General features: G+C 47.4%; 2 protein-coding genes across 2 annotated transcripts in view; one reads left to right on the top strand and one right to left on the bottom strand.

Annotated features, from left to right (window-relative positions):
- The window catches only part of LOC129705339 (synaptonemal complex protein 2-like), a 35,061-nt gene extending 34,519 nt beyond the window's left edge, over positions 1–542 (top strand). The window contains exon 17 of the mRNA XM_055648872.1: positions 343–542. The gene's annotated coding sequence lies outside the window, so the exon portion shown is untranslated. The remainder of the gene's footprint in view (positions 1–342) is intronic.
- A 2,119-nt stretch (positions 543–2,661) lies between these two features.
- The window catches only part of elovl2 (ELOVL fatty acid elongase 2), a 36,976-nt gene continuing 12,726 nt past the window's right edge, over positions 2,662–26,911 (bottom strand). The window contains exons 2-8 of the mRNA XM_055653377.1: positions 18,230–18,293; positions 14,865–15,052; positions 13,076–13,153; positions 11,779–11,950; positions 9,642–9,766; positions 6,865–6,999; positions 2,662–5,640 (exon numbers count right to left, since the gene is read on the bottom strand). Coding sequence (XP_055509352.1) covers positions 5,536–5,640; positions 6,865–6,999; positions 9,642–9,766; positions 11,779–11,950; positions 13,076–13,153; positions 14,865–15,052; positions 18,230–18,293 — 867 coding nt within the window. The 3' untranslated portion in view covers positions 2,662–5,535. The remainder of the gene's footprint in view (positions 5,641–6,864; positions 7,000–9,641; positions 9,767–11,778; positions 11,951–13,075; positions 13,154–14,864; positions 15,053–18,229; positions 18,294–26,911) is intronic.

Raw genomic sequence — 26,911 nt, 5'->3', positions numbered from 1 at the left:
TCTTGCCCAAAGCACTATTCCCTTTATCCTGTATCTGTACACTGTGGACGGCTCGATCATGTAATCATGTATTGTCTTTCCGCTGACTGGATCGCACGCAAGAAAAAATATTTTCACTGTACCCGACAATAAGAAAGTTAGACGGGTACACGGATAGGACAGGTTTGTAGGGGTATGGGCCAAATGCAGGCCCGTGTGACGAATGTAGCAGAGACGTGTTGGCCAGTATGGACAAGTTGGGCCGAAGGGCCTGCTTCCACGCTGTATCACTCTATGACGCTAATAAGCTAAAACGTTTTTAGTATATTTTACACACTTTTTATAACTTTTTATTCTTAACAGAAAGAAGAAAAGCAAACCTTGGAGAAATGAAACCCTATTGTCGTTCCAAACGGATGCTTTGAATTTGAGAATGCGCTTTATTTCAGAAGATAATAATGAATTGCTTATCTGGTTTGGCCAAGCCAATGTTGCATAGAAAATTGGTGCAGGAGGAGGCCATTCGGCCCCTCGAGCCGGCACCAATGTTGGCTGAGTATGTGGTATGGTGCAGAATTCTTTGTCAACATTTTTCTTTCGTCATTTGACTAATGTTGGAAAAACTAACACGGTGTATTAAGCAATGGCAATTTTTGTTTGTCAATTAAAGTAAGAATATGGTAATGTATAACTTGATGGGTCTTGCTTCTTAATAACGAGCTTTGTGGTATCTGTTCCAGCTCAGTTTATTGTCACGTGTACCGAGGTACAGTGAAAAGCTTTTGTTGCGTGCTAACCAGTCAGCGGAAAGACTATACATGATTACAATCGAGCCGTCCACAGTGTACAGATATATGACAAGGGAATAACGTTTAGTGCAAGATAAAGCCAGTAAAGTCCGATCAAGGATAGTCCGAGCTTCACCAATGAGGTAGATAGTAGTTCAGCACCGCTCTCTGGTTGTGGTGGGATGATTTAGTTGCCTGATAACAGCTGGGAAGAAACTGTCCCTGAATCTGGAGGTGTGCGTTTTCACACTTTTGTACCTCTTTCCCGATGGGAGAGGGGAGAAGAGGGAGTGACCCGGGGTGAGACTGGTCCTTGATGATGCTGCTGGCCTTGCCGAGGCAGCGTGAGGTGTAGATGGAGTCAATTGATCCCAGCATCAGCACGGAGTCTCAGTGTCCCAATACGTTCGACCACAATGCTGCAATTGAGTTAACAGTAGCTGGGACGTGGCGGTGGCGCAGCGGTAGAGTTTCCGCCACACAGCGCTAGAGACCCGGGTCCAATCCCGACGACCAGTGCTGTCTTTTTTCCGAGCGCTCCGCTTTCCTCTCCAAAGATGTACAGGTTTGTAGGCTAATTGGCTTTGGTATACGTCTAAATTGTCCCCAGCGTGTGTAGGATAGCGTTAATGGCCTGTCCCACTTGGCCGTCATTTGTGCGTCACTAAATCCTGCGCAGCCACACGTCACTACATATGTCATCGCGCAACATGCGCGCGTAAGGCACCCCATGCTCGCATCGTGACGCGTAAATTATGTAGCGTAAATTACGTGCAAATGAGGGCCAAGTGGGACGGGCCCTTTAGTGTGCGGGGATCGCAGTTCGGCGCGGACTCGGCGGGCCGAAGGACCTGTTTCCGCGCTGTATCTCTAAACTAAATTGAAAGTACAACCTAACCTCCATTGCAATACTTCTGTATGTCTGCATACACGCACTGCATACACCCACACTGGGTTTAAAACAGAATAAATGAATGCTTCTGCTTCTGTCAGCCTTCTACACGATGAATTACAACAGCTCTCGACAATGAATCAACGTCGTCACCAGTACCTACTGTAGGTACAATGAAATTCTTTGTTGTACACGTCATACAGCGTGGAAACAGGCCCTTCAGACCAACTTGCCCACACCGACCAACATGTCCCATCTACACTAGTCCCACCTGCCCACGTTTGGTCCCTATCTCTCCAAACCTGTCCTATCCATGTACCTGTCTAAATGTTTCTTAAACGTTATGATAGTCCCTGCTCGTTCCGTACACCCACCACTTTTGTTTGTGCCTATCTTTGGTGTAAACCTGCATCTGCGGCTCCTTCATCCACAGTTGGATGAATGATGTCATCTTGGCATCTTATTCAGGGATCAAAATTGTGGGCAAGCCGAAGGGCCTGTGTTCAGTTGCGCCGTTTCTCTTGATAGATGGACATGTTCTATCCCTGTCAGAAGAGAACTGTATCCTTTACAACGGGCTGGCATTTACAGACTCTGGGGGGAGTTCGGATCGGGGCTCCCGGTCAAGATAGCGGCCCAGTCAGGGGCCCGGTCCGGGGAGAAGGCAGGAGCGGGGTAGCCCGAGGATGAAGACGGCATGATCACCATGATCACATTGAATGGCGGTGCTGACGGCGGTCGAAGGGCCGGGGTGGCCTACTCCTGCAACTATTGTCTATTAACATCTATCTGCTCAGGTCATGACCCCTGCACTCATAACAACTGGGATTTGAAAATGGTGCCAAGCCGGCGACTATACTGTCTCAGTCTACCACCTTATCTTAGTTTAGACTAAGGCTGATGGAAGCAGGAGCATTTGTTCAGTGAGTGTGTGTACAATGTGTGCGTGTGTGTGTGTGTGTGTATGCAGACATGCAGAACTATTGCCCTGGAACTTGGGTGGCATTTACAGTTCCGTTTTAGAGATACAGCGCAGAAACAGGCCCTTCGGCCCATCGAGTCCGCGCCGAGTTTTTTACGCCGAGCCAATTAACCTACAAACCTGTATGTCTTTGGAGTGTGGGAGGAAACCGAAGTTTTCGGGGAAAACCCACACAGGTCACCGGGAGAACGTGCAAACTCCGTACAGACAGCCCCCGTAGTCGGGGTTGAACCCGGGTCTTTGGCGCTGTGAGGCAGCAACTCTACAGCTGCGCCACCGAGCCGCCCTGCTGTGCACTTTTACTGTATCTGAGATGCTTGTCTAACATATATCTTGGTGCTTTTGTCAAGGTCAAAGTGATAGGAGCAGAATTAGGCCATACGGCCCATCAAATCTACTCCGCCATTCAATCATGGCTGATCTAACTCTCCCTCCTAACCCCAGTCTCCTGCCTTCTCCCCATAACCTCTGACACCCGCACTAATCAACAATCTCTCAGCCTTAAAAATATCCACTGACTTGGCCTCCACAGCCTTCTGCGGCAATGAATTCCACAGATTCACCACCCTCTGACTAAAGAAATTCTTCCTCGTCTCCTTCCTAAAGGAACGTCCTTTAATTCTGATGCTGTGACCTCTAGTCCTAGGCTCTTCCCACGAGTGGAAACATCCTCTCCACATCCACTCTATCCAAGCCTTTCACTATTCTGTAACTAAACTCCAGCGAGCACAGGCCCAGTGCCGACAAACGCTCATCGTAGGTTAATATTAATGTATAGCTATACCTGTACTGAACTGTATTCAAAAATGAAATGAATTTTCACTGTACCTCAGTACATGTAACTAACTACTGTACCGTAAACTACACACATACAGGCGACTCCTGCGTTATGGTCGTTAGATTAACAGAAATTCACCCGTTGCAGATTGACAAATTTGAGATGCAGAATAAAATTTGCGCACATGAAATTTTATTTGTCAACTCGAACGAATCCAATAATTTTTGGACTTCTTTCCTGATGTATATGCAGATCATAGAACCTTATATTAGAAAAACCGCAATGCGTTTGTGATAGTCATAGAGTGATACAGCGTGGAAACAGGCCCTTCGGCCCAAATTGCCCACACCGACCAACATGTCCCATCTACACCGGGCCCACCTGCCTGCGTTTGGTCCATAGCCCTCCAAACTTAACGTATCCATGTACCTGTCCAACTGTTTCTTAAACGTTGGGATAGTCCCAGCCTCAACTACCTCCTCTGGCAGCTTGTTCCATACACCCACCACCCTCTGTGTGTTAAAGTTACCCCTCGGATTCCTATTAAATCTTTTCCCCTTCACCTGAAACCTATGTCATCTCGATTCCCCAACTCTGGGCAAGAGACTCTGTGTATCTACCCGATCTATTCCTCTACTGATGTTATACACCTCTATACAATCACCCCTCATCCTCCTGCACTCCAGGGAATAGAGTCCCAGCTTACTCAACCTCTCCCTATAGCTCACACCCTCAAGTGATGGCAACATCAGTAGGCCATTCGGCCCACATCGAGCCAGCACCGCCATTCGAAATGATCACGGCTGATCATCTAAAATCAGTACCCCGTCCCTGCTCTCTCCCCATATCCCCTTGATTCCGTTAGCCCTAAGAGCTAAATCTAACTCTCTCTTGAACACATCCAGTGAATTAGCCTCCGCTGCCTGCTGTGGCGGAGAACTCCACAGATTCACAACTCTCTGGGTGAAAATGTTCTTCCTCATCTCAGTCCAAAATGGCCGACCCCTTATTCTTAAACTATGGCCCCTGGTTCTGCACTCCCCCAACATCGGGAACATTTCTTCCTGCATCTCAATCTATATCCTGGTAAATCTTCTCTGTACCCTCTCCGGCTTGACAACATCTTTCCTGTAACATGGTGGAAGATGTGGGGATTTTATTCGACATTTTAAAAGATTTGTACAAACTGGCTCGATTGGGCGGCGGAGTAAAAAGTTCACATTTATCTCATAAAACGAAATCAAACCATTCAAACATTATTATCATTGAGTAGAAAAACGAGAATCTTTGAGCGAATTACTGGAACCCACCTAGATCAGGCGTTTTAATATAAAAAGCTCCAATTTAAATTGTAGTTAATTTCTGCCCCTGCTGTAGAATCATAATAAACTTAGTTTCATAAACTCTGTGCAAATCAGGTGCATCTACTGAAAATTTTGGGAGAAGCCAGTCAAGTTATTCATTTCAAAATATAGACACAAAATGCTGGAGTAACTCAGCGGGACAGGCTGCATCTCTGGAGAGAAGGAATGGGCGACGTTTCGGGCTGAGACCCTTCTTCAGACTCGACCCGAACGGAGACGAGGAAACACTTTTTCCTCACAGAGAGTTGTGAGTGTGTGGAATTCTCTGCCTCAGAGGGTGGTGGATGCTTTCAAGAGAGAGCTGGATAGGGCTCTTAAAGATAGTGGAGACAGGGGATATGGGGGAAATGGCAGGAACGGGGCACTGATTGGGGATGATCAGCCATGATCACATTGAATGGCGGTGCTGGCTTGCAGGGCCTATTCCTGCACCTATTGTCTCTCCAGCGATGCTGCCTGTCCTGCTGAGTTACTCCAGCATTTTGTGTCTACCTTCGGTTTAAACCAGCATCTGCAGTTCCTTCATACACAGTTATTAATTTCAGGTGATTCTCTAGGGTGAGGTACATTCCTCTAAGACCAATCTAGGATTGAGAATGCAATCATTTACATTTTTTTTTTTAGGCTATACAGTGACAGGATTTGTAAACCAGCACGTGATTAGTTTCACTTGCTATCTTAGCGCTGGTCTGTAGGAAGCATGTGCAAATACAGCTTGGTGGTGAGACACTGATGCGCGGACTGTGCGGATATTAATCCTCCTTCATGGAAGGGCTGCCGTTGGTTTTGCAGTAACCGTTGTTTAATTGACTGAAAGTGTTCGCAGCCGTCTCCTTGCGTTGTGTTCTGCTGTACGTCTGCAGATAATGTAAGAAGGAATGAGAGTAAATAGACTTGCAGTAGATGCTGCCTCACCCGCTGAGTTTCTCCAGCATTTTTTGTCTACCTTTGATCTTTTTTTCCCCAGCATCTGCAGTTCCTTCTCATACATTTTGGCTACTCCACTGCGAAATCTCCTCAATAGACAATAGGTACAGGAGGAGGCCATTCAGCCCTTCGAGCCAGCACCGCAATTCAATGTGATCATGGCTGATCATTCCCAATCAGTACCCCGTTCCTGCCTTCTCCCCATGTCCCCCTGACTCCGCTATTTTTAAGAGCCCTATCTAGCTCTCTCTTGAAAGCCTCCAGCGAACCGGCCTCCACCGCCCTCTGAGGCAGAGAATTCCACAGACTCGCAACTCTCTGTGAGAAAAGGTGTTTCCTCTTCTCCGTTATAAATGGTTTACCCCTTATTCTTAAATCACTCACCTATTCACACACCCACTCACACACACACACACACACCCACTCACACACCCGCTCACACACCCACACACACACACTCTCACACACACTCACCCACACACACTCACACACTCACACACACACACACTCACACACACACTCACACACCCACTCACCCACCCACACACACCCACTCACACACACCACACACACACGCACACACTCACACACACTCACTCACACACACCCACTCACACACACACTCACACACCCACTCACACACCCACTCACACACCCACTCACACACCCACTCACACACCCACTCACACACACACACACACCCACTCACACACACACTCACACACCCACACACACACACACACACACACACACACACACACACACACACACACACACACACACACACACACACCCACACACACACACACACACACACACACACACTCACACACACTCACACACACACACACACACACACACACACACACTCACACACACACACACACACACACACACACACACACACACACACACACACTCACACACACACACACACACACACACACACACACACACACACACACACACACCACACACACACACACACACACACACACACACACACATACACACTCACGTCCACTCACACACCCATTCACTCACTCACTCACTCACTCACTCACTCACTCACTCACACTTTCACTCATTCACTCACACTCACACTCTCATTCACTCACACTCATTCACTCACTCACCCACTGATTTCTTCTTACCTTCCTGTAGAAGTTGATGAAGAGCAGTACAAGAGTGGCCATATAAGACGACTGGAAGAGCAGGCAACCTGATGGAAAGCCACAGGGCTTTACCACTGCACTGAGTGTGTGGGCAATTGTGAGTATGAATTGTACCTGGTGAACAGAAAAGACAAATGTCAGAGTCTAAAGAGGTTCAGTTCAGTTTAGTTGAGAGATACAGCGCGGAAACAGGCCCTTCAGCCCACCGAGTCTGCGCCGACCAGCGATCTCCGCTTATTAACACTTCCCGATGCACACTAGGGACAAATTACAATTTACCAAGCCAATTAACCTACAAACCTGCACGTCTTTGGAGTGTGGGAGGAAACCGGAGATCTCGGAGAAAACCCAGGCGTTCACGGGGAGAACGCACAAACTCCGTAAAGACAGCACCCAAAGTCGGGTTCGAACCCGGGTCTCTGGCGCTGTGAGGCAGCAACTCTACATTAAGTTCACAAGTTTCGCTGGCACCAGAATTCATGCATTCAATAGGAATCTGAGGGGTAACTTTTTCACACAAAGGGTAGTGACTGTATGGAACGAGCTGCTGGAGGAGGTATTTGAGGCTGGGGCTGTCGCATAGTTTAAGAAACATTTGGACAGATACATGGATAGGACAGGTTTGGAGGGCTATGGGTCAAACACCTGTTCCGCTGAGTTACTCCAGCACTCTGAAACATCACCTATCCATGTTCTCCACAGATGCTGCCTGACCCGCTGAGTTACTCCAGCACTCTGTATCTTTTTTTGAAAACCTTGTTTGTTATAAAACCACAAAATTGTAAATTGTCCTTGGTGTGTGTGTGTAGGATAGTGTTAGTGTGCGGGGATCGCTGGTCGGCACGGACTTGGTGGGCCGAAGGGCCTATTTCTGCGCTGTATCTCCAAACTAAACTAAGTCAAAGTGTTTAAGAAGGAACTGCAGATGCTGGAAAATCGAAGGTACACAAAAATGCTGGAGAAACTCAGCGGGTGCAGCAGCATCTATGGAGAGAAGGAAATAGGCAACGTTTCGGGCCGAAACTCTTCTTCAGACTGATGGGGGGTGGGGGGGGGGGGGGGAGGGAAGAAAGGAAAAAGGAGGAGGAGGAGCCCGAGGGCTGAGGGATGGGAGGAGACGGCCTGAGGGCTAAGGAAGCGGGGGAGGCAGCAAGGGCTAACAAAATTGGGAGTATTCAATGTTCATGCCCGCAGGATGCAGACTCCCCAAGCGGAATATGAGGTGCTGTTCCTCCAATTCCCGGTGTTACTGGCTCTGGCCATGGAGGAGACCCAGGACAGAGAAGTCGGATACGGAGTGGGAGGGGGAGTTGAAGTGCTGAGCCACCGGGAGGTCAGGTTAGTTATTGCGGACCGAGCGGAGGTGTTCGGCGAAACGATCGCCCAGCCTCCGCTTGGTCTCAGCAATGTAGATCAGCTCACATCTAGAGCAGCGGACGCAATAGATGAGGTTGGAGGAGATGCAGGTGAACCTCTGTCGCACCTGGAACGACTGCTTGGGTCCTTGAATGGAGTCGAAGGGGGAGGTAAAGGGACAAGTGTTGCATCTCTTGCGGTTGCAACGGAAAGTGCCCGGGGAGGGGGTGGTACGGGAAGGAAAGGAAGAATTGACAATGGAGTTACGGAGGGAGCGGTCTTTGCGGAAGGCAAAGTTGTAGTCTTTTCCTTTCCAGGGCACTCCTGCATCTATTTGCTTTGTTTCTATGGGATGCTTTGTAATTTTGTCAGTGCCCTATAGGTGGCGACTCTTTGCATATCTTTCGAGTGTAAAACAAAGAATATCATTGTGACTCGTTGCATGTGACAATGAAGGCACCCACTGTGTAAAAAAAATACCTACCCCACACATCTCCATTGAACTTTGCCCTCCCACCGTGACTTAAGATCTCTAGTCAATAGACAATAGGTACAGGAGGAGGCCATTCGGCCCTTCGAGCCAGCACCGCCATTCAATGTGATCATGGCTGATCATCCCCAATCAGTACCCCGTTCCTGCCTTCACCCCATATCCCCTGACCGCTATTTTTAAGAGCCCTGTCTAGCTCTCTCTTGAAAGCATCCAGGGAACCGGCCTCCACCGCCCTCTGAGGCAGAGAATTCCACAGACTCACAACTCTCTGTGAGAAAAAGTGTTTCCTCGTCACCGCTCTAAATGGCTTACTCCTTATTCTTAAACTGTGGCCCCTGGTTCTGGACTCCCCCAACATCGGGAACATGTTTCCTGCCTCTAGCGTGTCCAAACCCTTAACAATCTTATATGTTTCAATGAGAACCCCTCTCATCCTTCTAAACTCCAGAGTGTACAAGCCCAGCTGCTCCATTCTCTCAGCATATGACAGTCCCGCCATCCCGGGAATTAACCTTGCAAACCTACGCTGCACTCCCTCAATAGCAAGAATAGATGCAGGAATAGGTCATTCGGCCCTTCGAGCCATCACTGCCATTCACTGTAATCATTGCTGATCATCCACAATCTGTACCCCATTGCTGCCTTCTCCCCATATCCCTATCTTTAAGAGCTCTCCCTTGAAAGCATCCGGAGAATTGGCCTCCACTCTTTTTGTGGCGGAGAATTCCACTGACTCATCACTCTCTGGGTGAAAATGTTTTTTCCTCATCTCCGTTCTAAATGGCCTACCCCTTATTCTTAAACTGTGGCCCCTGGTTCTGGACTCCCCCAACCTCGGGAACATGTTTCCTGCCTCTAGCGTGTCCAAACCCTTAACAATCTCACATCCACTCTAAGGTGGCCTTACCAGCTGGGCTTGGGTGAGGTATTTTTTCCACCAGAGGTACGGATGCATAGCTGGGATGGTGGAGAGACCGTAATAGGAGTACATGAGAACATGGATAAAACTGTTGAGTGTTGGTCCCAGGAAGCCTGCAAAGAACAAAGGCCAGACGTTAGATCATCGGTGGTGCAGCGGTTAACAAAAACATTTAAGTGGGTTAATCTGTGGAATTCCTTGCCACGGAGGGCTGTGGAGGCCAAGTCAGTGGATATTATTTAAGGGCCTGTTCCACTTTCACAACCTAATTCACGACCTCTGCCGAGTTTGCCCTCGACTCGTACTCGCAGCGTGGTCGTCACGAGGTCGTAGGCAGGTTATGATGCTAGTCGTAGGTACTCGTGGCATCAGGTAGGTCGTGGCGTTTTTTCTCGCCTGATGAAAAATGTCCACGAGTAAAAAAGGTTGTGAATTAGGTCGTGAAAGTGGGACACGCCCTTTACGCGCCTTTTTTGGCGACTGCCCGGAACCCGTCATAGGTCATTGCAGGTCTCCGAAAATGTTCAACATGTTTAAAATCCAGCGGCGACCAGAACAAGGTACAACTCTTTGGGCGATTACTCACGACCATACAGGCTTCACCCACGCGACATGTCATCAGGGTGTCGCCTGTACGGTCGTGAGTCGTCTCCTCAGTCGCCCAATGAGTCGTACCTTGTTCTGGTTGCCGTTTCTCCTCCCACACTCCAAAGACGTGCAGGTTTGCAGGTTAATTGGCTTCGATAAAATTATAAATTATCCCTAGTGTGTGTGTGTAGGACAGTGCGTGTGTTTGGTTCATAGTTTATAGTCACGTGTACCGAGCTACAGTGACAAGCTTTTGTTGCGTGCTATCGAGACAGCAAAAAGACAATACATGATTACAAGCGAGCCGTCCACAGTGTACAGATACAGGATAAAGGGAATCACGGCTAGTGCAAGGTAAAGTCCAGTAAAGACTGATTAAAGATAGTCTGAGGGTCTTCAATGAGGTGGATTGAAGCTCAGGACTGTGCTCTGGTTGTGGTAGGATGATTCAGTTCCCTGATAACAGCTGGGAAGAAACTGTCCCTGAATCTGGATGGTAATTGCCACGAGTGTGTAGGATAGGGCTAGTGTGGTCGCTGGTCGGCATGGTCTCGGTGGACTGTTTCTCTAAAGGTCCAAAATTCCCACTATTGTGTTACTATCATAAGATCATGTGTTAGGAGAAGAATCAGCCCATCAAGTCTACTCCTCCATTCAATCGTGGCTGATGTACCTCCCCCTCCTAACCCCATTCTCCTGCCTTCTCCCCGTAACCTGACACCCGCACTAATCAAGAATCTATCTATCTCTGCCTTAAATATATCCACTGACTTGGCCACCATAGTCTTCTGTGACAAAGAATTCCACAGATTCACCACCCTCTGACTGAAGAAATTCCTCCTCCTCATCTTTCTAAAGGAACGTCCTTTAATTCTGAGGCTGTGACCTCTGGTCCTAGACTCTCCCACTAGTGGAAACATCCTCTCCATATCCACTCTATCCAGGCCTTTCACTATTCTGTAAGTTTCAATGAGGTTTTCCCCTCATCCTTCTTAACTCCAGCGAGTACAGGCCCAGCGCCAACAAACGCTCATCATGTATTCACCCCACTCATTCCTGGGATCATTCTCGTAAACCTCCTCTGGACCCTCTCCAGAGCCAGCACATCCTTCCTCAGATATGGGGCCCAAAATTGCTCACAATATTCCAAATGCGGCCTGACCAGCGCCTTATAGAGCCTCAGCATTACATCCCTGTATTTGTATACAAGCCCTCTTGAGATAAATGCCAGCATTGCGTTTGCTATCGTTACTACCGATTCAACTTGCAGATTAACTGTTTGGGAATCCTGCACCAACATTCCCAAGTCCCTTTGCACCCCCGATTTCTGGATTCTCTCCCCATTTAGAAAATAGTCTATGCTAGTTGGTGTGAACTCGTTGGGCCGAATGGCCTGTTTCCACGCTGAATGTCTAAACAGTTTAAGATGGTGCTAGTGTACAGGGATACGGCTGGGCTGAGGGGCCTGTTTCCGCGCTGTATCTCAGACGCCTAAAGTCCAAAGGCCCCACCGTTGCGTTACCATGCCAACACTTACTCTGACCACATGGAATCCAGTTGAGGACACACCACCAGATGTTGAACATTGACGCATGGTGGTACACATGAAGAAAGGTAATCTGACTGTTCTTTTTCCGCAAGATAAAAAATATCGTGTCCATAAATTCAATGGCCTTGGAAAAGTAGTACCACCACAGCACCTTGGCCACCTGAATGGGAAAAGGGAACACATTTAGAACCCCCTGAGCAAAACACAGGCCTACCTCCCGCTCTTCCTTGTAGAGTCATACAGTGTGGAAACAGGCCCTTCGGCCCAACTTGTCCACACCGGCCAACATGTCCCATCTACATCAGTCTCGCCTGCCTGCATTTGGCCCATATCCTATCCATGTACCAGTCTAGATGTTACTTAAACATTGTGATAGTCCCTGCCTCAACTACTTACTCCGGCTGCTTGTTCCATACACCCACCACCCTCTGTGTGACAAAATTGGCCCTTAAGTTCCTATGGGCAGGTGGGACCAGTGTAGATGGGACATGTTGGTCAGTGTGGGCAAGTTGGGCCGAAGGCAGTGCTGGAGTAACTCAGCTGGTCAGGCAGCATCTGTGGAGAACATGGATAGGTGACGTTTCACAGAGTGCTGGAGTAACTCAGCGGGTCAGGCAGCATCTGTGGAGAACATGGATAGGTGACGTTTTTGGTCGGGGACTGATTGTGTGGGGGGGGGGGGGGGGGGGGGGGAGGAGGGAGGGAAGATTGGAAAAAGCGTGACAGGTAATAGGTGGAGACAGGGGAAGGGGATTTGTTGACAGGAAGATAGTTGGAACAAAAGCCAGAGATAAGAACAGTAGGTGTGAGACAGGTTTGTGCATTTGTAAGGCAAGGGGAGAAAAGTGGGAGGAGATGTGGGAGGAAAGGGGAGCATCCGGAGAAAACCCCGCAGTAGAGCTACTGCCTCACAGTGCCAGAGACCCGGGTTCGATCCCGACCACGCGCGCTGTCTGTACGGAGTCTGCACGTTCTCCCCGTGACCTGCGTGGGTTTTCTCCGAGATCTTCGGTTTCCTCTCACACTCCAAAGACGTGCGGGTTTGTAGGTTAATTGTATAAATTAGGTGTCAATGTATAATTGTCCCCAGCGTGTGTAGGATAGTGTTAGTGTGCGGGGATCGCTGGTCAGCGCGGACTCGGTGGGCCAAAGGGCCTGTTTCCGCTCTGTACCTCTAAATGAAACTGAAGTGTGTACACACTGCGCGCAGACAGCACCCTGAGTCGGGATCGAACCCGGGTCTCTGGCGCCGTGAGGCAGCAACGCTACCCGCCGGTGGTCTTACCCGAACGTCAGCTGTGCCAGCGCTGTGAAGATTCTGACACAGCAGATTGTAACGACCTTCCCAGCTCGCCGAAACCAACTGCGAAGGAGAGGAAAACATCAGGGCAAAATATTTGACAAGAGAGAGTCAAAGATGGACGGACATTTTTAAAATTATTTCTGAAGTTATCAATAACCAACTGGACCCAGATCCAAAATGAATAATATTAGGATTATCAGAACATAGCACAAACTTTACGATAATATAGAGGGAGTACAGAGAAGGTTCACCAGACTGATTCCTGGGATGGCAGGACTTTCATATGAAGAAAGACTGGATAGACTCGGTTTGTACTCGCTAGAATTTAGAAGATTGAGGGGGGATCTTATAGAAACTTACAAAATTCTTAAGGGGTTGGACAGGCTAGTTGCAGGAAGATTACTCCCGATGTTGGGGAAGTCCAGAAATAGGGGTCACAGTTTAAGGATAAGGGGGAAATCTTTTAGGACTGAGATGAGAAAATCATTTTTCACACACAGAGTGGTGAATCTGTGGAATTCTCTGCCGCAGAAGGTAGTTGAGGCCAGTTCATGGCTAAAGGGATAGATATATATATAGATAGATATGCCATTTATTGTCACTATACATGTACAATGAGATTAAAAGCAGCTCGTACTCAGTGCATAAATATAATTTAGTACAAAAACCAAGAAACAGAAAACAAAACAAAAGGTGGAGGGGGGGGGGGGTAGGGGCACAATTCTGCGGCGCTATATACATATCTATAAAGGCAAAATGGTGAAGGATGAATAGGTAGTATTCTTAGGCAGATGTTTAAAAATTATATTAAATATTAATTAAAAAAATTAAAAATATTAAAAATTACAGTTACAATACACATTACAGTTCCAAATTTCAGTACGTGGATAGAATAGATGGAAGTCCGAGTGTTGGGCTGTGAAGTCAGTGCATGTGTGAATTAAGAGTAGTTATGACTTTCGGAAAACAACTATTCCTGAGTCTATTTGTCCTGGATTTGATGCACCTATAGCGCTTTCCAGAGGGCAGCAGGTCGAACAGTCCAAACGCAGGATGGGAGCTGTCCTTGATGATATTCTTTGCCCTGCTAAGGCAGCGGGAGGTGTAAATATCCATCAGGGGGTATGGAGAGAAGGCAGGTACAGGATACTGAGTTGGATGATCAGCCATGATCATATTGAATGGCGGTGCAGGCTAGACCGCGGGATGTTCAGTAACCCCAAGTCGGCTGATCTGAGGGACCTGGAGGTGGTGTGGTGGGAAAGCAGACTTTTGATGTAGGTGGGGACAAGCCCGTTAAGGGCTTTGTAAACATAAAAGAGGATCTTGAAATTTATTCGGAACCGCACAGGGAGCCAGTGGAGAGAGGCCAGGATCGAGGTGATGTGGTCCCTCAGATCGGCCGACTTGGGGTTACTGAACATCCCGCGGTCTAGGCATAAGCTCAGGGGCGACCGCGCCTTTGCGGTTGCAGCTCCTAGACTGTGGAACAGCATCCCTCTTCCCATCAGAACTGCCCCCTCCATCAACTCCTTTAAGTCGAGACTTAAAACTCATCTTTACTCTCAAGCCTTTCTTGACGTCCTCTGAGGGAGGGCTATATGTATGTATTTATGTATGTACTTAATCTATGAACCACTGTTGTATAACGTTAGTACCTCCACCCAATGTAAAGCACTTTGTCCAACGAGAGTTGTTTTTTTAAATGTGCTATAGAAATAAAAGTGACTTGACTTGACTTTGAAGACGGTACAACAGTGACAAGTCTTACCTCAACGAACATGTAGAGAGAGAGGAGCATGACTCCAAAGTTGTAGGTGATCAGCAAGCTCCTGAGAGTGTAGGCCGGCCTCTTCCTCATGTACTGTGTCCCGAGACAGATGGTGGAAAGATACAAGAGGGTGAGGAAGAAAGTGGGGAGATAGGAATCCAGCAACGGCCAGCCCCGAACCCTGGCATCTGTAAAAATGAGAAAGAATCGTTCACCATCCGTCCCGCTTTTGTTTTAGTTCAATGCACAAACAAATCGAGGACCAGAGGACTTGGGTTCAGGGTGAAGGGGGAAAAGATTGAGCAAGAATCCGAGGAGTCCACAGTCCTAGAATAAAGGGGAGGCCACTTAAGACTGAGGTGAGAAAAAAACTTTTTCACCCAGAGAGTTATGAATTTGTGGAATTCTCTGCCACAGAGGGCAGTGGAGGCCAAATCACTGGGTGGATTTAAGAGAGAGTTAGATAGAGCTCTAGGGGCTAGTGGAGTCAAGGGATGTGGGGAGAGGGCAGGCTTGGGTTATTGGTTGGGGACAATCAGTCATAATGGCAATGAATGGCGGTGCTGGCTCGAAGGGCCGAATGGCCTCCTCCTGCAACTATTTCCTATGTTTCTATGTAACTTTTTCACACGGAGGGTGGTGGGTGTATGGGGCGAGCTGCCAGAGGAGGGAGTTAAGGCCAGTTTGAGAAACAGTTAGACAGGTACATGGATAGGATAGGTTTGGAGGGATATGGACCAAGCGTGGGCAGGTGGGACTAGTGTGGATGGGACATTGTTGGCCGGTGTGGGCAAGTTTGGGCTGATGGGCCTGTTTCCACACTGTATCACTCTGTGACTCTAGTCTATCATTGTCACGTTTACCGAGGTACGGTGAATTGCTTTTTTTATTGCTCACTTTCCAGTCAATGAGACATGGACATGGTCACCGTTCACTCTGATATGATCAGCCATGATCACATTGAATGGCAGTGCTGGCTCGAGGGGCCGAATGGCCTACTCCCGCATCTATTGTCGATCAATAAGCGAGTTCGGCATATGCTCCAAAGTTGTAGGTGATCAGATTCGGCATCACGTTAAACGCTCTCCACAGCCGCGCTGCTGCGTGGGTGGCAGCCGTGCGGTTTCGTCCGTGGTCGGGGCCGGGCCGGGCCGCTGCTGGGCCGTCCCCATCCCCTCCCAGGTTGACCGGCGGCCCTGGACTGAAGGGACACCGGCCCGGAGCAGTGGAGGTGGCGCGCCTTCTCCGCGCTGGCCGTGGGCTTGAGCTGCCACAGTGCCAGTCTGGGGTTGCCACGGATGGGGCGGGGCACTCGGGACGGGACGGGGACCATTCCAGTGACAGTTCGGCAGCGTTTGCAGCCCCGGGGACCCCGGTTCGATCCTGGCGGCGGATGAGGCGCAGGCCTGTGTGCGAGCGGCAGCACAGTTGCCGAGAGTGTTTTTCGCCAGTGACCTTTGACAAATCCCATAATTCCTTGCGTGTTTCGAAATACCGAACTCGCTTATTCTGTGTGCAGGCAACATTAATAGTTCCACACAAAATCCTGGAGTATTTCCAGAGATGCTGCCTGTCCCGCCGAGTTACTCCAGCATGTTATGTCTATATTTGTCATAAACCAGCATCTGCAGTACTTTCCTACACATTAAGATCATAAGGTCATAAGGGATAGGTGTAGAATTAGGCCATTCGGCCCATCAAGTCTACTCCGCCATTCAATTATGGCTGATCTATCTCTCTCTCTCAACCCCATTCTCCTGCCTTCTCCCCATAACCCCTGACACCCGCCCTAATCAAGAATCTATCTATCTCTGCCTTAAAAATATCCAATGACTTGGTAAAAATACCCAATGACTTGGCCTCCACAGCCGTCTGTGGCAATGAATTCCACAGATTCACCACCCTCTGACAATAGAAATTCCCCATCATCTTTCTAAATGAACGTCCTTTTATTCCGAGGCTGCGCCCTCTGGTCCTAGACTCTCTCACCAGTGGAAACATCCTCTCCACATCAACAGATGTGTAGTGTGGAGTAAATGTGCGGGGATCGCTGATCGGCGTGGACTCGGTGGGCCGAAGGGCCTGTTAGCGCGCTGTATCTCTAAACTAAACTGAAGTATTTATCATAAGATCATAGTGATAATAGATTGGGCCGTTCGGCCCATCAAGTCTGCTCCGCCATTCATTCACGGCTGATCTATTTCTCCCTCCTAACCCCCATTCTCCTGCCTTCTCCCCATAACCCCTGACACCCGTACTAATCAAGAATCTATCTATCTCTGTCTTAAATATGTCCACTGACTTGGCCTCCACAGCCTTCTGTAGCTAAGAATTCCACAGATTCACCACAAACAAATTCCTCCTCGTCTCCTTCCCAAAATACTGATACTGTTATTTGTTTTTAAATCTCTGAATGGGCTCGCCCCGCCTTACCTCTCTGAGCTGCTCCACCCATACGCTCCTGCCCGGTCCCTCAGGTCAGCTGGTCAGCTGCTCCTGGAGGTACCGAGGTCTAGTCGGAGGCTCAGAGGGGATAGAGCCTTCTCTGTTGCTGCTCCGGCACTCTGGAACACCCTGCCGTTGCACATCAGACAGGCCCCCTCACTGTCCATCTTCAAATCCAGTGTTAAAACACATTGGTACTCCCTGGCTTTTGACCATGCCTGAGACGTTGCTTCTGTTTGTGGTGTTTTTGATGTTTCTTTATTTTACATGTCTTTTCCTACTATTTCTTTTGATTGTTATTTTTGGTGTGTATTAACTTTTTTGTCAATGATTAGTGATGTACAGCACTTTGTTGCAGCTATGTTTTTTTTTAAAGTGCTCTATAAATAAAATTATTATTATTATTATTATTATTAAAAGAACACCCTTTAATTCTGAGGCTGTGACCTCTAGTCCTAGACTCTCCCACTCGTGGAAACATCCTCTCCACATCCATTTTAAGGCAGATAGATAGATTCTTGATTAATAAGGGTGTCAGGGGTGATGGGGAGAAGGCAGGAGAATGGGGTTGATGGAAAAATAGATCAGCCATGCTAATAGACAATAGGTGCAGGAGTAGGTCATTCGTCCCTTCGAGCCAGCACCGCCATCCACAATCAGTACCCCGTTCCTACCTTGTCCCCAGATCCCCTGACTCCGCTATTTTTAAGAGCCCTATCTAGCTCTCTCTTGAAAGTATCCAGGGAACCGGCCTCCACCGCCCTCTGAGGCAGAGAATTCCACAGGCTGATTGAATGATGGAGCGGACTGGATGGGCCGAATGGTCTAATCCTGCTCCTAGAACTGATGGTTTTATCTCCAAGTGATATACCAGGTCTCCTGTACACAGCCAGAACTCATCCCGATAGACACGGACTTACCTCGTTCACCGAACATGTAGTCCACAAAGGAATTCACATGTTTGTCTAAGCTTTGGATATGGTCCTGGAAGAAATATTTACAACATTTCATGAAATCAAATTTCAAGCCGAAATATACAGACTTAACTGTTAATTATGACCACAAAGAGTCATCGAGTGATACAGTGTGGAAACAGGCCCAACTTGACCACACCTACCAACATGTCTCATCTACACTAGTCCCACCTGCCCACGTTTGGTCCATATCCCTCCAAACCTGTCCTATCCATGTACCTGTCGAAATGTTTCTTAAATGTCGCAATAGCCCCTGCCTCAACTACCAGCTTGTTCCATACACCCACCACCCTCTATGTGATAAAGTTACCACTCAGATTTCTACTAAATCTTTCCCCCCTCACCTTAAACCCATGTCTTCTGGTTCTCGATTCCCCTACCCTAGGTAAAACACTGTGCACTTTCCCGATCTTATGATTTTGTACACCTCTATAAGATTACCCCTCATCCTCCTGCGCTCCAAGGAATAGAGACCCAGCCTACTCAACCCTGTAGCTCAGATGCTCTAGTCCTGGTAACATCCTGGTAAATCTGCTCTGTACCCTTTCCAGCTCGACAACATCTTTCCTATAACATGGTGCCCAGAACTGAATTTTAAGAATAAGGAGTAAGCCATTTAGAACGGAGACGAGGAAACAGACGGGATGCGAGGATGGTGTGCTGCCTTCCAGGTGCCAGGATTCAGGATGTCACGGACAGAGTGCAGAAAATCCTCAAGGGCGAAGGTGAACAGCCGGAAGTGGTAGTGCATGTCAGCACAAACGATGTCAGAATGAAGGGGATGAATATTCTGCAGCTTGACTTTAGAGAGCTCGGAAAAATGCTGAAAAGCAGGACCTCCAGGGTTGTTATTTCCTGTTTGCTTCCAGTTCCCCGTGCTGATGAGAGCAGGAACAGGGAGATACGGGACCTGAACATGTGGCTGAGGAACTGGTGCACGGGGCAGGGATTTAGATTCTTAGATCACTGGGATCTGTTTTGGGGTAAGGAGGAACTGTACAAAAGGGACGGATTACATCTTAACAGGTGTGGGACCAGCATTCTGGCAGGCAGGTTTGCCACTGCTACACGGGTGGTTTTAAACTGAATAAGGGGGGTGGGGTGTCGAATGGGATAGTGGAGGATGGAGTTAAAGGGAAAGGGTTTCTTAAACGTGTGAGCGTAGAGACAGAGGGGTGTAAAATGAGGGTAGAAGCAATAGGTAGCAAGGTGAAAAGTAAAAGTGGCAGACCGGCAAATCCAGGGCAAAAATCAAAAAGAGCCACTTTTCAGCTTAATAGTATAAGAGGTAAGAGTGTTGTAAAAACAAGCCTGAAGGCTTTGTGTCTCAATGCAAGGAGCATTCGTAATAAGGTGGATGAGTTGAATGTGCAGATAGCTATTAATGACTATGATATAGTTGGGATCACGGAGACATGGCTCCAGGGTGACCAAGGCTGGGAGCTGAACATCCAGGGATATTCAATATTCAGGAGGGATAGACAGAAAGGGAAAGGAGGTGGGGTAGCGTTGCTGGTTAGAGAGCAGATTAACGCAATAGAAAGGAAGAACATTAGCTTTGAGGATGTGGAATTGAGATGGGTAGAGCTGCGAAAAACGCTAGTGGGAGTTGTGTACAGGCCACCTAACAGTAGTAGTGGAGTTGGGGATGGCATCAAACAGGAAATTAGAAATGCGTGCAACAAAGGTAAAACAGTTATAATGGGTGACTTCAATCTACATATTGGGTGAATCAAATTGGCAAGGGTGCTGAGGAAGAGGATTTCTTGGAATGTATGAGGGATAGTTTTCTAAACCAAAATGTAGAGGAACCAACGAGAGAGCAGGCTATTCTAGACTGGGTATTGAGTAATGAGGAAGGGTTAGTTAGCAGTCTTGTTGTGCGTGGCCCCTTGGGCAAGAGTGACCATAATATGGTTGAGTTCTTCATTAGGATGGAGAGTGACATCGTTAATTCAGAAACAAGGGTCCTGAACTTAAAGAAAGGTAACTTTGAGGGTATGAGACGTGAATTGGCCAAGATAGACTGGCGATTGATTCTTAATGGGTTGACGGTGGATATGCAATGGAAGGCATTTAAAGACTGCATGGATGAACTACGATAATTGTTCACCCCAGTTTGGCAAAAAAATAAATCAAGGAAGGTAGTGCATCCGTGGATAACAAGGGAAATCAGGGATAGTATCAAAACAAAAGATGAAGCGTACAAATTAGCCAGAAAAAGCAGCCTATCAGAGGACTGGGAGAAATTCAGAGACCAGCAGAGGAGGACAAAGGGCTTAATTAGGAAAAGGAAAATAGATTATGAAAGAAAACTGCAGGGAACATAAAAACTGACTGCAAAAGTTTTTATAGATATGTGAAGAGAAAAAGATTAGTTAAAACAAATGTAGGTCCTTTGCAGTCAGAAACAGGTGAATTGATCATGGGGAACAAGGATATGGCAGACCAATTGAATAACTATGTTGGTTCTGTCTTCACTAAGGAAGACATAAATAATCTGCCGGAAATAGCAGGGGACCGCGGGTCAAAGGAGTTGGAGGAATTGAGTGAAATCCAGGTTAGCCGGGAAGTGGTGTTAGGTAAATTGAATGGATTAAAGGCCGATAAATCCCCAGGGCCAGATAGGCTGCATCCCAGAGTACTTAAGGAAGTAGCCCCAGAAATAGTGGATGCATTAGTGATAATTTTTCAAAACCCTTTAGATTCTGGAGTAGTTCCTGAGGATTGGAGGGTAGCTAATGTAACACCACTTTTTAAAAAGGGAGCGAGAGAGAAAACGGGAAATTGCAGACCAGTTAGTCTAACGTCGGTAGTGGGGAAACTGCTAGAATCAGTTATTAAAGATGGGATAGCAGCACATTAGGAAAGTGGTGAAATCATTGGACAAAGTCAGCATGGATTTATGAAGGGTAAATCATGTCCGACGAATCTTATAGAATCTTATAGAATTTTTCGAGGATGTAACTAGTAGAGTGGATAAGGGAGAACCAGTGGATGTGTATATCTAGACTTTCAGAAGGCTTTCGACAAGGTCCCACATAAGAGATTAGTATACAAACTTAAAGCACACGGTATTAGGGGTTCAGTATTGATGTGGATAGAGAACTGGCTGGCAGACAGGAAGCAAAGAGTAGGAGTAAATGGGTCCTTTTCACAATGGCAGGCAGTGACTAGTGGGGTACCGCAAGGCTCAGTTCTGGGACCCCAGCTATTTACGATATATATTAATGATTTGGACGAGGGAATTGAATGCAACATCTCCAAGTTTGCGGATGACACGAAGCTGGGGGGCAGTGTTAGCTGTGAGGAGGATGCTAGGAGGCTGCAAGGTGACTTGGATAGGCTGGGTGAGTGGGCAAATGCATGGCAGATGCAGTATAATGTGGATAAATGTGAGGTTATCCACTTTGGTGGCAAAAACAGGAAAGTAGATTATTATTTGAATGGTGGCCGATTAGGAAAGGGGGAGATCCAACGAGACCTGGGTGTCATGGTACACCAGTCATTGAAAGTAGGCATGCAGGTGCAGCAGGCAGTGAAGAAGGCGAATGGTATGTTAGCATTCATAGCAAAAGGATTTGAGCATAGGAGCAGGGAGGTTCTACTGCAGTTGTACAGGGTCTTGGTGAGACCACACCTGGAGTATTGCGTACAGTTTTGGTCGCCTAATCTGAGGAAAGACATTCTTGCCATAGAGGGAGTACAGAGAAGGTTCACCAGACTGATTCCTGGGATTTCAGGACTTTCATATGAAGAAAGACTGGATAGACTCGGTTTGTACTTGCTAGAATTTAGAAGATTGAGGGGGGATCTTATAGAAACTTACAAAATTCATAAGGGGATGGACAGGCTAGATGCAGGAAGATTGTTCCCGTTGTTGGGGAAGTCCAGAACAAGGGGTCACAGTTTAAGGATAAGGGGAAAACTTTTAGGACCAAGATGAGGAAAACTTTTTTCACACAGAGAGTGGTGAATCTCTGGAATTCTCTCCCGCAGAAGGTAGTTGAGGCCAGTTCATTGGCTATATTTAAGAGGGAGTTAGATGTGGCCCTTGTGGCTAAGGGGATCAGGGGGTATGGAGAGAAGGCAGGTACAGGATACTGAGTTGGATGATCAGCCATGATCATATTGAATGGCGGTGCAGGCTCGTAGGGCCAAATGGCCCACTCCTGCACCTATTGTCTATTGAATACAATACTCTAAATGTGGCTTTCACCCTGTAGCTCAGGCCCTCGAGTCTTGTTAACATCCTCGTAAATCTTTAAATATGTTAACGGTAACCTTCAGTCAACTTGAGTTCCAGTGCAACTCTTACTTGATTAAGCAACTAAGAAGGATCCCGACCCGAATCATCACCTGCCCTTTCCCTCCACAGATGCTGCCTGACCCGCTGAGTTACTCCAGCACTTTATGTTTGACTTAACTGGCTGTCTTGTCTGTAGATGCTAGAAATTGTCCTACTAAGACGATAAATACAAACATATCACTGTATGTCATGTTGTCACTTGTGGGCGGAGCACCAAGGCAAATTCCTTGTATGTGAATACCTGGCCAATAAACTTATTCATTAATTCATTCATTCATTCAATACAAACTTCTACAGATGCGTTCTTGTCAGGTTGCATCACAACAGCTTGGTTTGGGAACAGCCCTGTTGCAGATGTAGACCTGTTCATCACACAGACCAGACTTCCCACCGTCGACTCCATCTACACTTCACGCTGCCTCGGGAAAAGCAGCCGACACAATCATGGAGTAGACCTTATGCTTATGGCTAATTATCCACAATCAGTACACCGTTCCTGCCTTCTCCCCATATCCCCTGACTCCACCATCTTTAAAAGCCCTATCTAGCTCTCTGTTGAAAGCATCCAGAGAACCTGCCTCCACCACCCTCAGGGGCAGAGAATTCCAAGACTCACAACTCTCTGTGGGGAAAAAGTGTTTCCTCGTCTCCGTTCTAAATGGCTTACTCCTTATTCTTAAACTGGCCCCTGGTTCTGGACTCCCCACAACATCGGGAACTTGTTTCCTGCCTCTATGGTGTCCAACTTAATAATCTTATACGTTTCAATAAGATTCCCTCTCATCCTTCTAAACTCCAAAGCGTACAAGCCCAGCCACACCATTCTCTCAGCGTATGACAGTCCCGCCATCCCGGGAATTAACCTTGTAAACCTGGGTGACGTTTCAGGTCGAGACGCTTCTCATACTCACAGACTTGATCACAAACATAATGCTAGACTTGTCCCACCCCGGTCATTCCTTCTTAACACAAGCGGGAAGAAGGTACAGGAGCCTGAAAACTGTAACGTCCAGGTTCAGGAACAGCTTCTTCCCTGCAACCATCAGGCTATTAAACTCTACAACCTCCAAATGGGCTCTGAAATCACGAACCCTCTTGCTTGCATTTAGGACTTTGTGCTTTTGTTTTGAACTAAGAATATATTTTTTGAATATTTAATGCATTGAACTATTTTTTTCATTCATCATGTGATTATGTTAATTATGAATGCTGTGTTTGCAAACCTGTTATGCTGCTGTAAGAAAGAAATTCATTGTGACTTGGACAGGTTGGGGGAGTGGGCAGATGCATGGCAGATGAAGTTTAATGTGGGTAAATGTGAAGTTATCCACTTTGGTATCAAAAACAGGAAGGCAGATTACTATCTAAATGGTGTCAAGTTGGGAAAAGGGGAAGTACAACGGGATCTGGGAGTCCTTGTACGTCAGTCTATGAAAGTAAGCATGCAGGTACAGCAGGCAGTGAAGAAAGCAAATGGCATGTTGGCCTTTATAACAAGAGGAATCAAATATAGGAGCAAAGAGGTCGTTCTGCAGTTGTACTAAACCCTAGTGAGACCACAGCTGGAGTATTGTGTCTGCAGTTTTGGTCCCCTAATTTGAGGAAGGACATTCTTTCTTTTGAGGGAGTGCAGCGTAGGTTTACAAGGTTAATTCCTGGGATGGCGGGACTGTCATATGCTGAGAGAATGGAACTGCTGGGCTTGTACACTCTGGAATTTAGAAGGATGAGAGGCAATCTTATTGAAACATATAAGAATGTTAAGGGTTTGGATGCGCTAGAGGCAGGAAACATGTTCCCGATGTTGGGAGAGTCCAGAACCAGGGGCCACAGTTTAAGAATAAGGGGTAAGCCATTTAGAACGGAGGTTAGGAAAAACATTTTCACCCAGAGAGTTAGATAGGGCTCTTAAAAATAGCGGGGTTATGGGGAGAAGGCAGGAACGGGGTACTGATTGGGGATGATAAGCCATGATCACTGTGAATGGCGGTGCTGGCTCAAGGGGCTGAATGGCCTACTCCTACACCTATTGTCTATTGTCTATAAGACATTCAAGTCTTTACCAAAGCCCAGTGTTAAGTGTCAGTGATGGACGTGGAATGGAAAAGCTTTTCGGATCCACGTGATCTTGGCAGAAAGGACTGCCTTGTGCAAGTTAATCCCAGGCTTGGACTGGACTGTTGTAAAACCTGGAGCAGTTCCCAAAGGCATCTTAGACCATCTACACAAGGAGCCCCTTGTCCCCCTGCGTCATTCCAGCGAGTCTTACGCTAAACTTATTAAAAGCCGTTGTTCACTTAACTGTGGAATAATCAGTGTGGCTTGAATATAGCACAAAGGTGACAGGTTACAGCGATTTAGCTTGTATCGACTCGCTGGTGAAGGTTAGTGTTATGGGGTACTGTTGGACATTGGCCAAATTCGGCCCACCGAGTCCGCGCCGACCAGCGATCCCCGCACACTGGCACTACCCTACTACACGCACCGGGGAACAATTTTTACATTTGCACCAAGCCAGTTAACCTGCAAACCTGCACGCCATCGGAGCATGGGAGGAAATCCATGCAGGTCACGGGGAGAACGTGCAAACTCCGCACAGACAGCACCCGTGGTCAGGATGGAACCCGGGTCTCTGGTGCTGTGAGGGGTTGGACAAGCTAGATGCAGGAAGATTGTTCCCGATGTTGGGGAAGCCCAGAACAAGGGGTCACAGTTTAAGGATAAAGGGGAAATATTTTAGGACCGAGATGAGAAAAACTTTTTTCACACAGAGAGTGGTGAATCTCTGGAATTCTCTGCCACAGAAGGTAGTTGAGGCCAGTTCATTGGCTATATTCAAGAGGGAGTTAGATGTGGTCCTTGTGGCTAAAGGGATCAGGGGGTATGGAGAGAAGGCAGGTACAGGATACTGAGTTGGATGATCAGCCATGATCATATTGAATGGCGGTGCAGGCTCGAAGGGCCGAATGGCCTACTCCTGCACCTATTTTCTATGTTTCTATGTGAGGCAGCGACTCTACCGCTGCGTCAACTTGCCGCTAACTGTCTAACGTTGAACTTATTGAGAGCTGCTGTTAGAATAATTGGTGCCCTTTGAAGGTGGTTCCAAAGTGACAGGTTGCAGTGAATCAGATGATAGGAACTCGCTGGGCAACGGCAGTGTTAAGGGGGATGATGGGTAATTGGCCAAATTCATTGTCATTTGCAGTCATGGAGTTATATAGCATGGCAAAAGGCCCTTCGGCCCAACTGGCAGCTGCTATCAGGCAACTGGACCATCTGACCTACAAATGGGGAGCAGTCCTGGACTACTATCTACCTCATTGCAGACCCTTGGACTATCTTTAATCGGACTTTACTGGACTTTACCTTGCACTAAACATTATTCACTTCATCATGCCTCTGCACATTGTGGACGGATCGATTGTAATCGTGTATTGTCTTTCCGCTGACTGGTTAGCGCGCAACAAAAGCTTTTCACTGTACCTCAGTACACGTGACAATAAACTAAATTAAAACTCAACTCATCCATGCCGATTATCATGTATCAGTTCACTATGATTGGCTTGAGTGTGATCATGGTTAGCATGCATAGTTAGAGAGTGACACAGTGCGGAAACAGACCCTTCGGCCCAACTTGCCGGCACCGGCCAACAGGTCCCAGCTACACTAGTCCCACCTGCCTGCGTTTGGTCCATATCCCTCCAAGCCTGTCCTATCCACGTACCTGTCTAACTGTTGTCTAAACGTTGGGATAGTCCCAGCCTCAACTACCTCCTCCTGCAGCTCGTTCCATACACCCACCAGCCTTTGCGTGAAAAATTCACCCCTCAGATCCCTATTAAATATTTTCCCTTTCACCTTAAACCTATGTCCTCTGGTTCTCGATTCTCCCTACTCTGGGCAAGAGACTCTGTGCATCTACCCGATCTATCCCTCTCATGATTTTAGGGCTTTATTCTTTGGACGCAGAAGGTAAGGGGGGGGACTATAGAGGTTTTTAAAATGATATAGACAGAGTTCGTGGATTTTCTCCTGCGGGAAGATTCAAACAAGGAACATAGAGGGACCCATGAGGGGGAACTTCTTTATCAGAGAGTGGTAGTGGTGTGGAATGAGCTTCCAGTGAAGGTGGTGGAGGCAGGTTCGTTTTTATCATTTAAAAATAAATTGGATAGTTATATGGATGGGAAGGGAATGGAGGGTTATGGTCTGAGCGCAGGTATATGGGACTAGGGGAGATTATGTGTTCGGCACGGACTAGAAGGGTCGAGATGGCCTGTTTCAGTGCTGTAATTGTTATATGGTTATATGTTATA

This window comes from Leucoraja erinacea, chromosome 2, assembly GCF_028641065.1.
Source record: "Leucoraja erinacea ecotype New England chromosome 2, Leri_hhj_1, whole genome shotgun sequence".
NCBI classification, from domain to species: domain Eukaryota; kingdom Metazoa; phylum Chordata; class Chondrichthyes; order Rajiformes; family Rajidae; genus Leucoraja; species Leucoraja erinaceus.
This window is presented reverse-complemented; position numbering and strand designations above follow the sequence as displayed.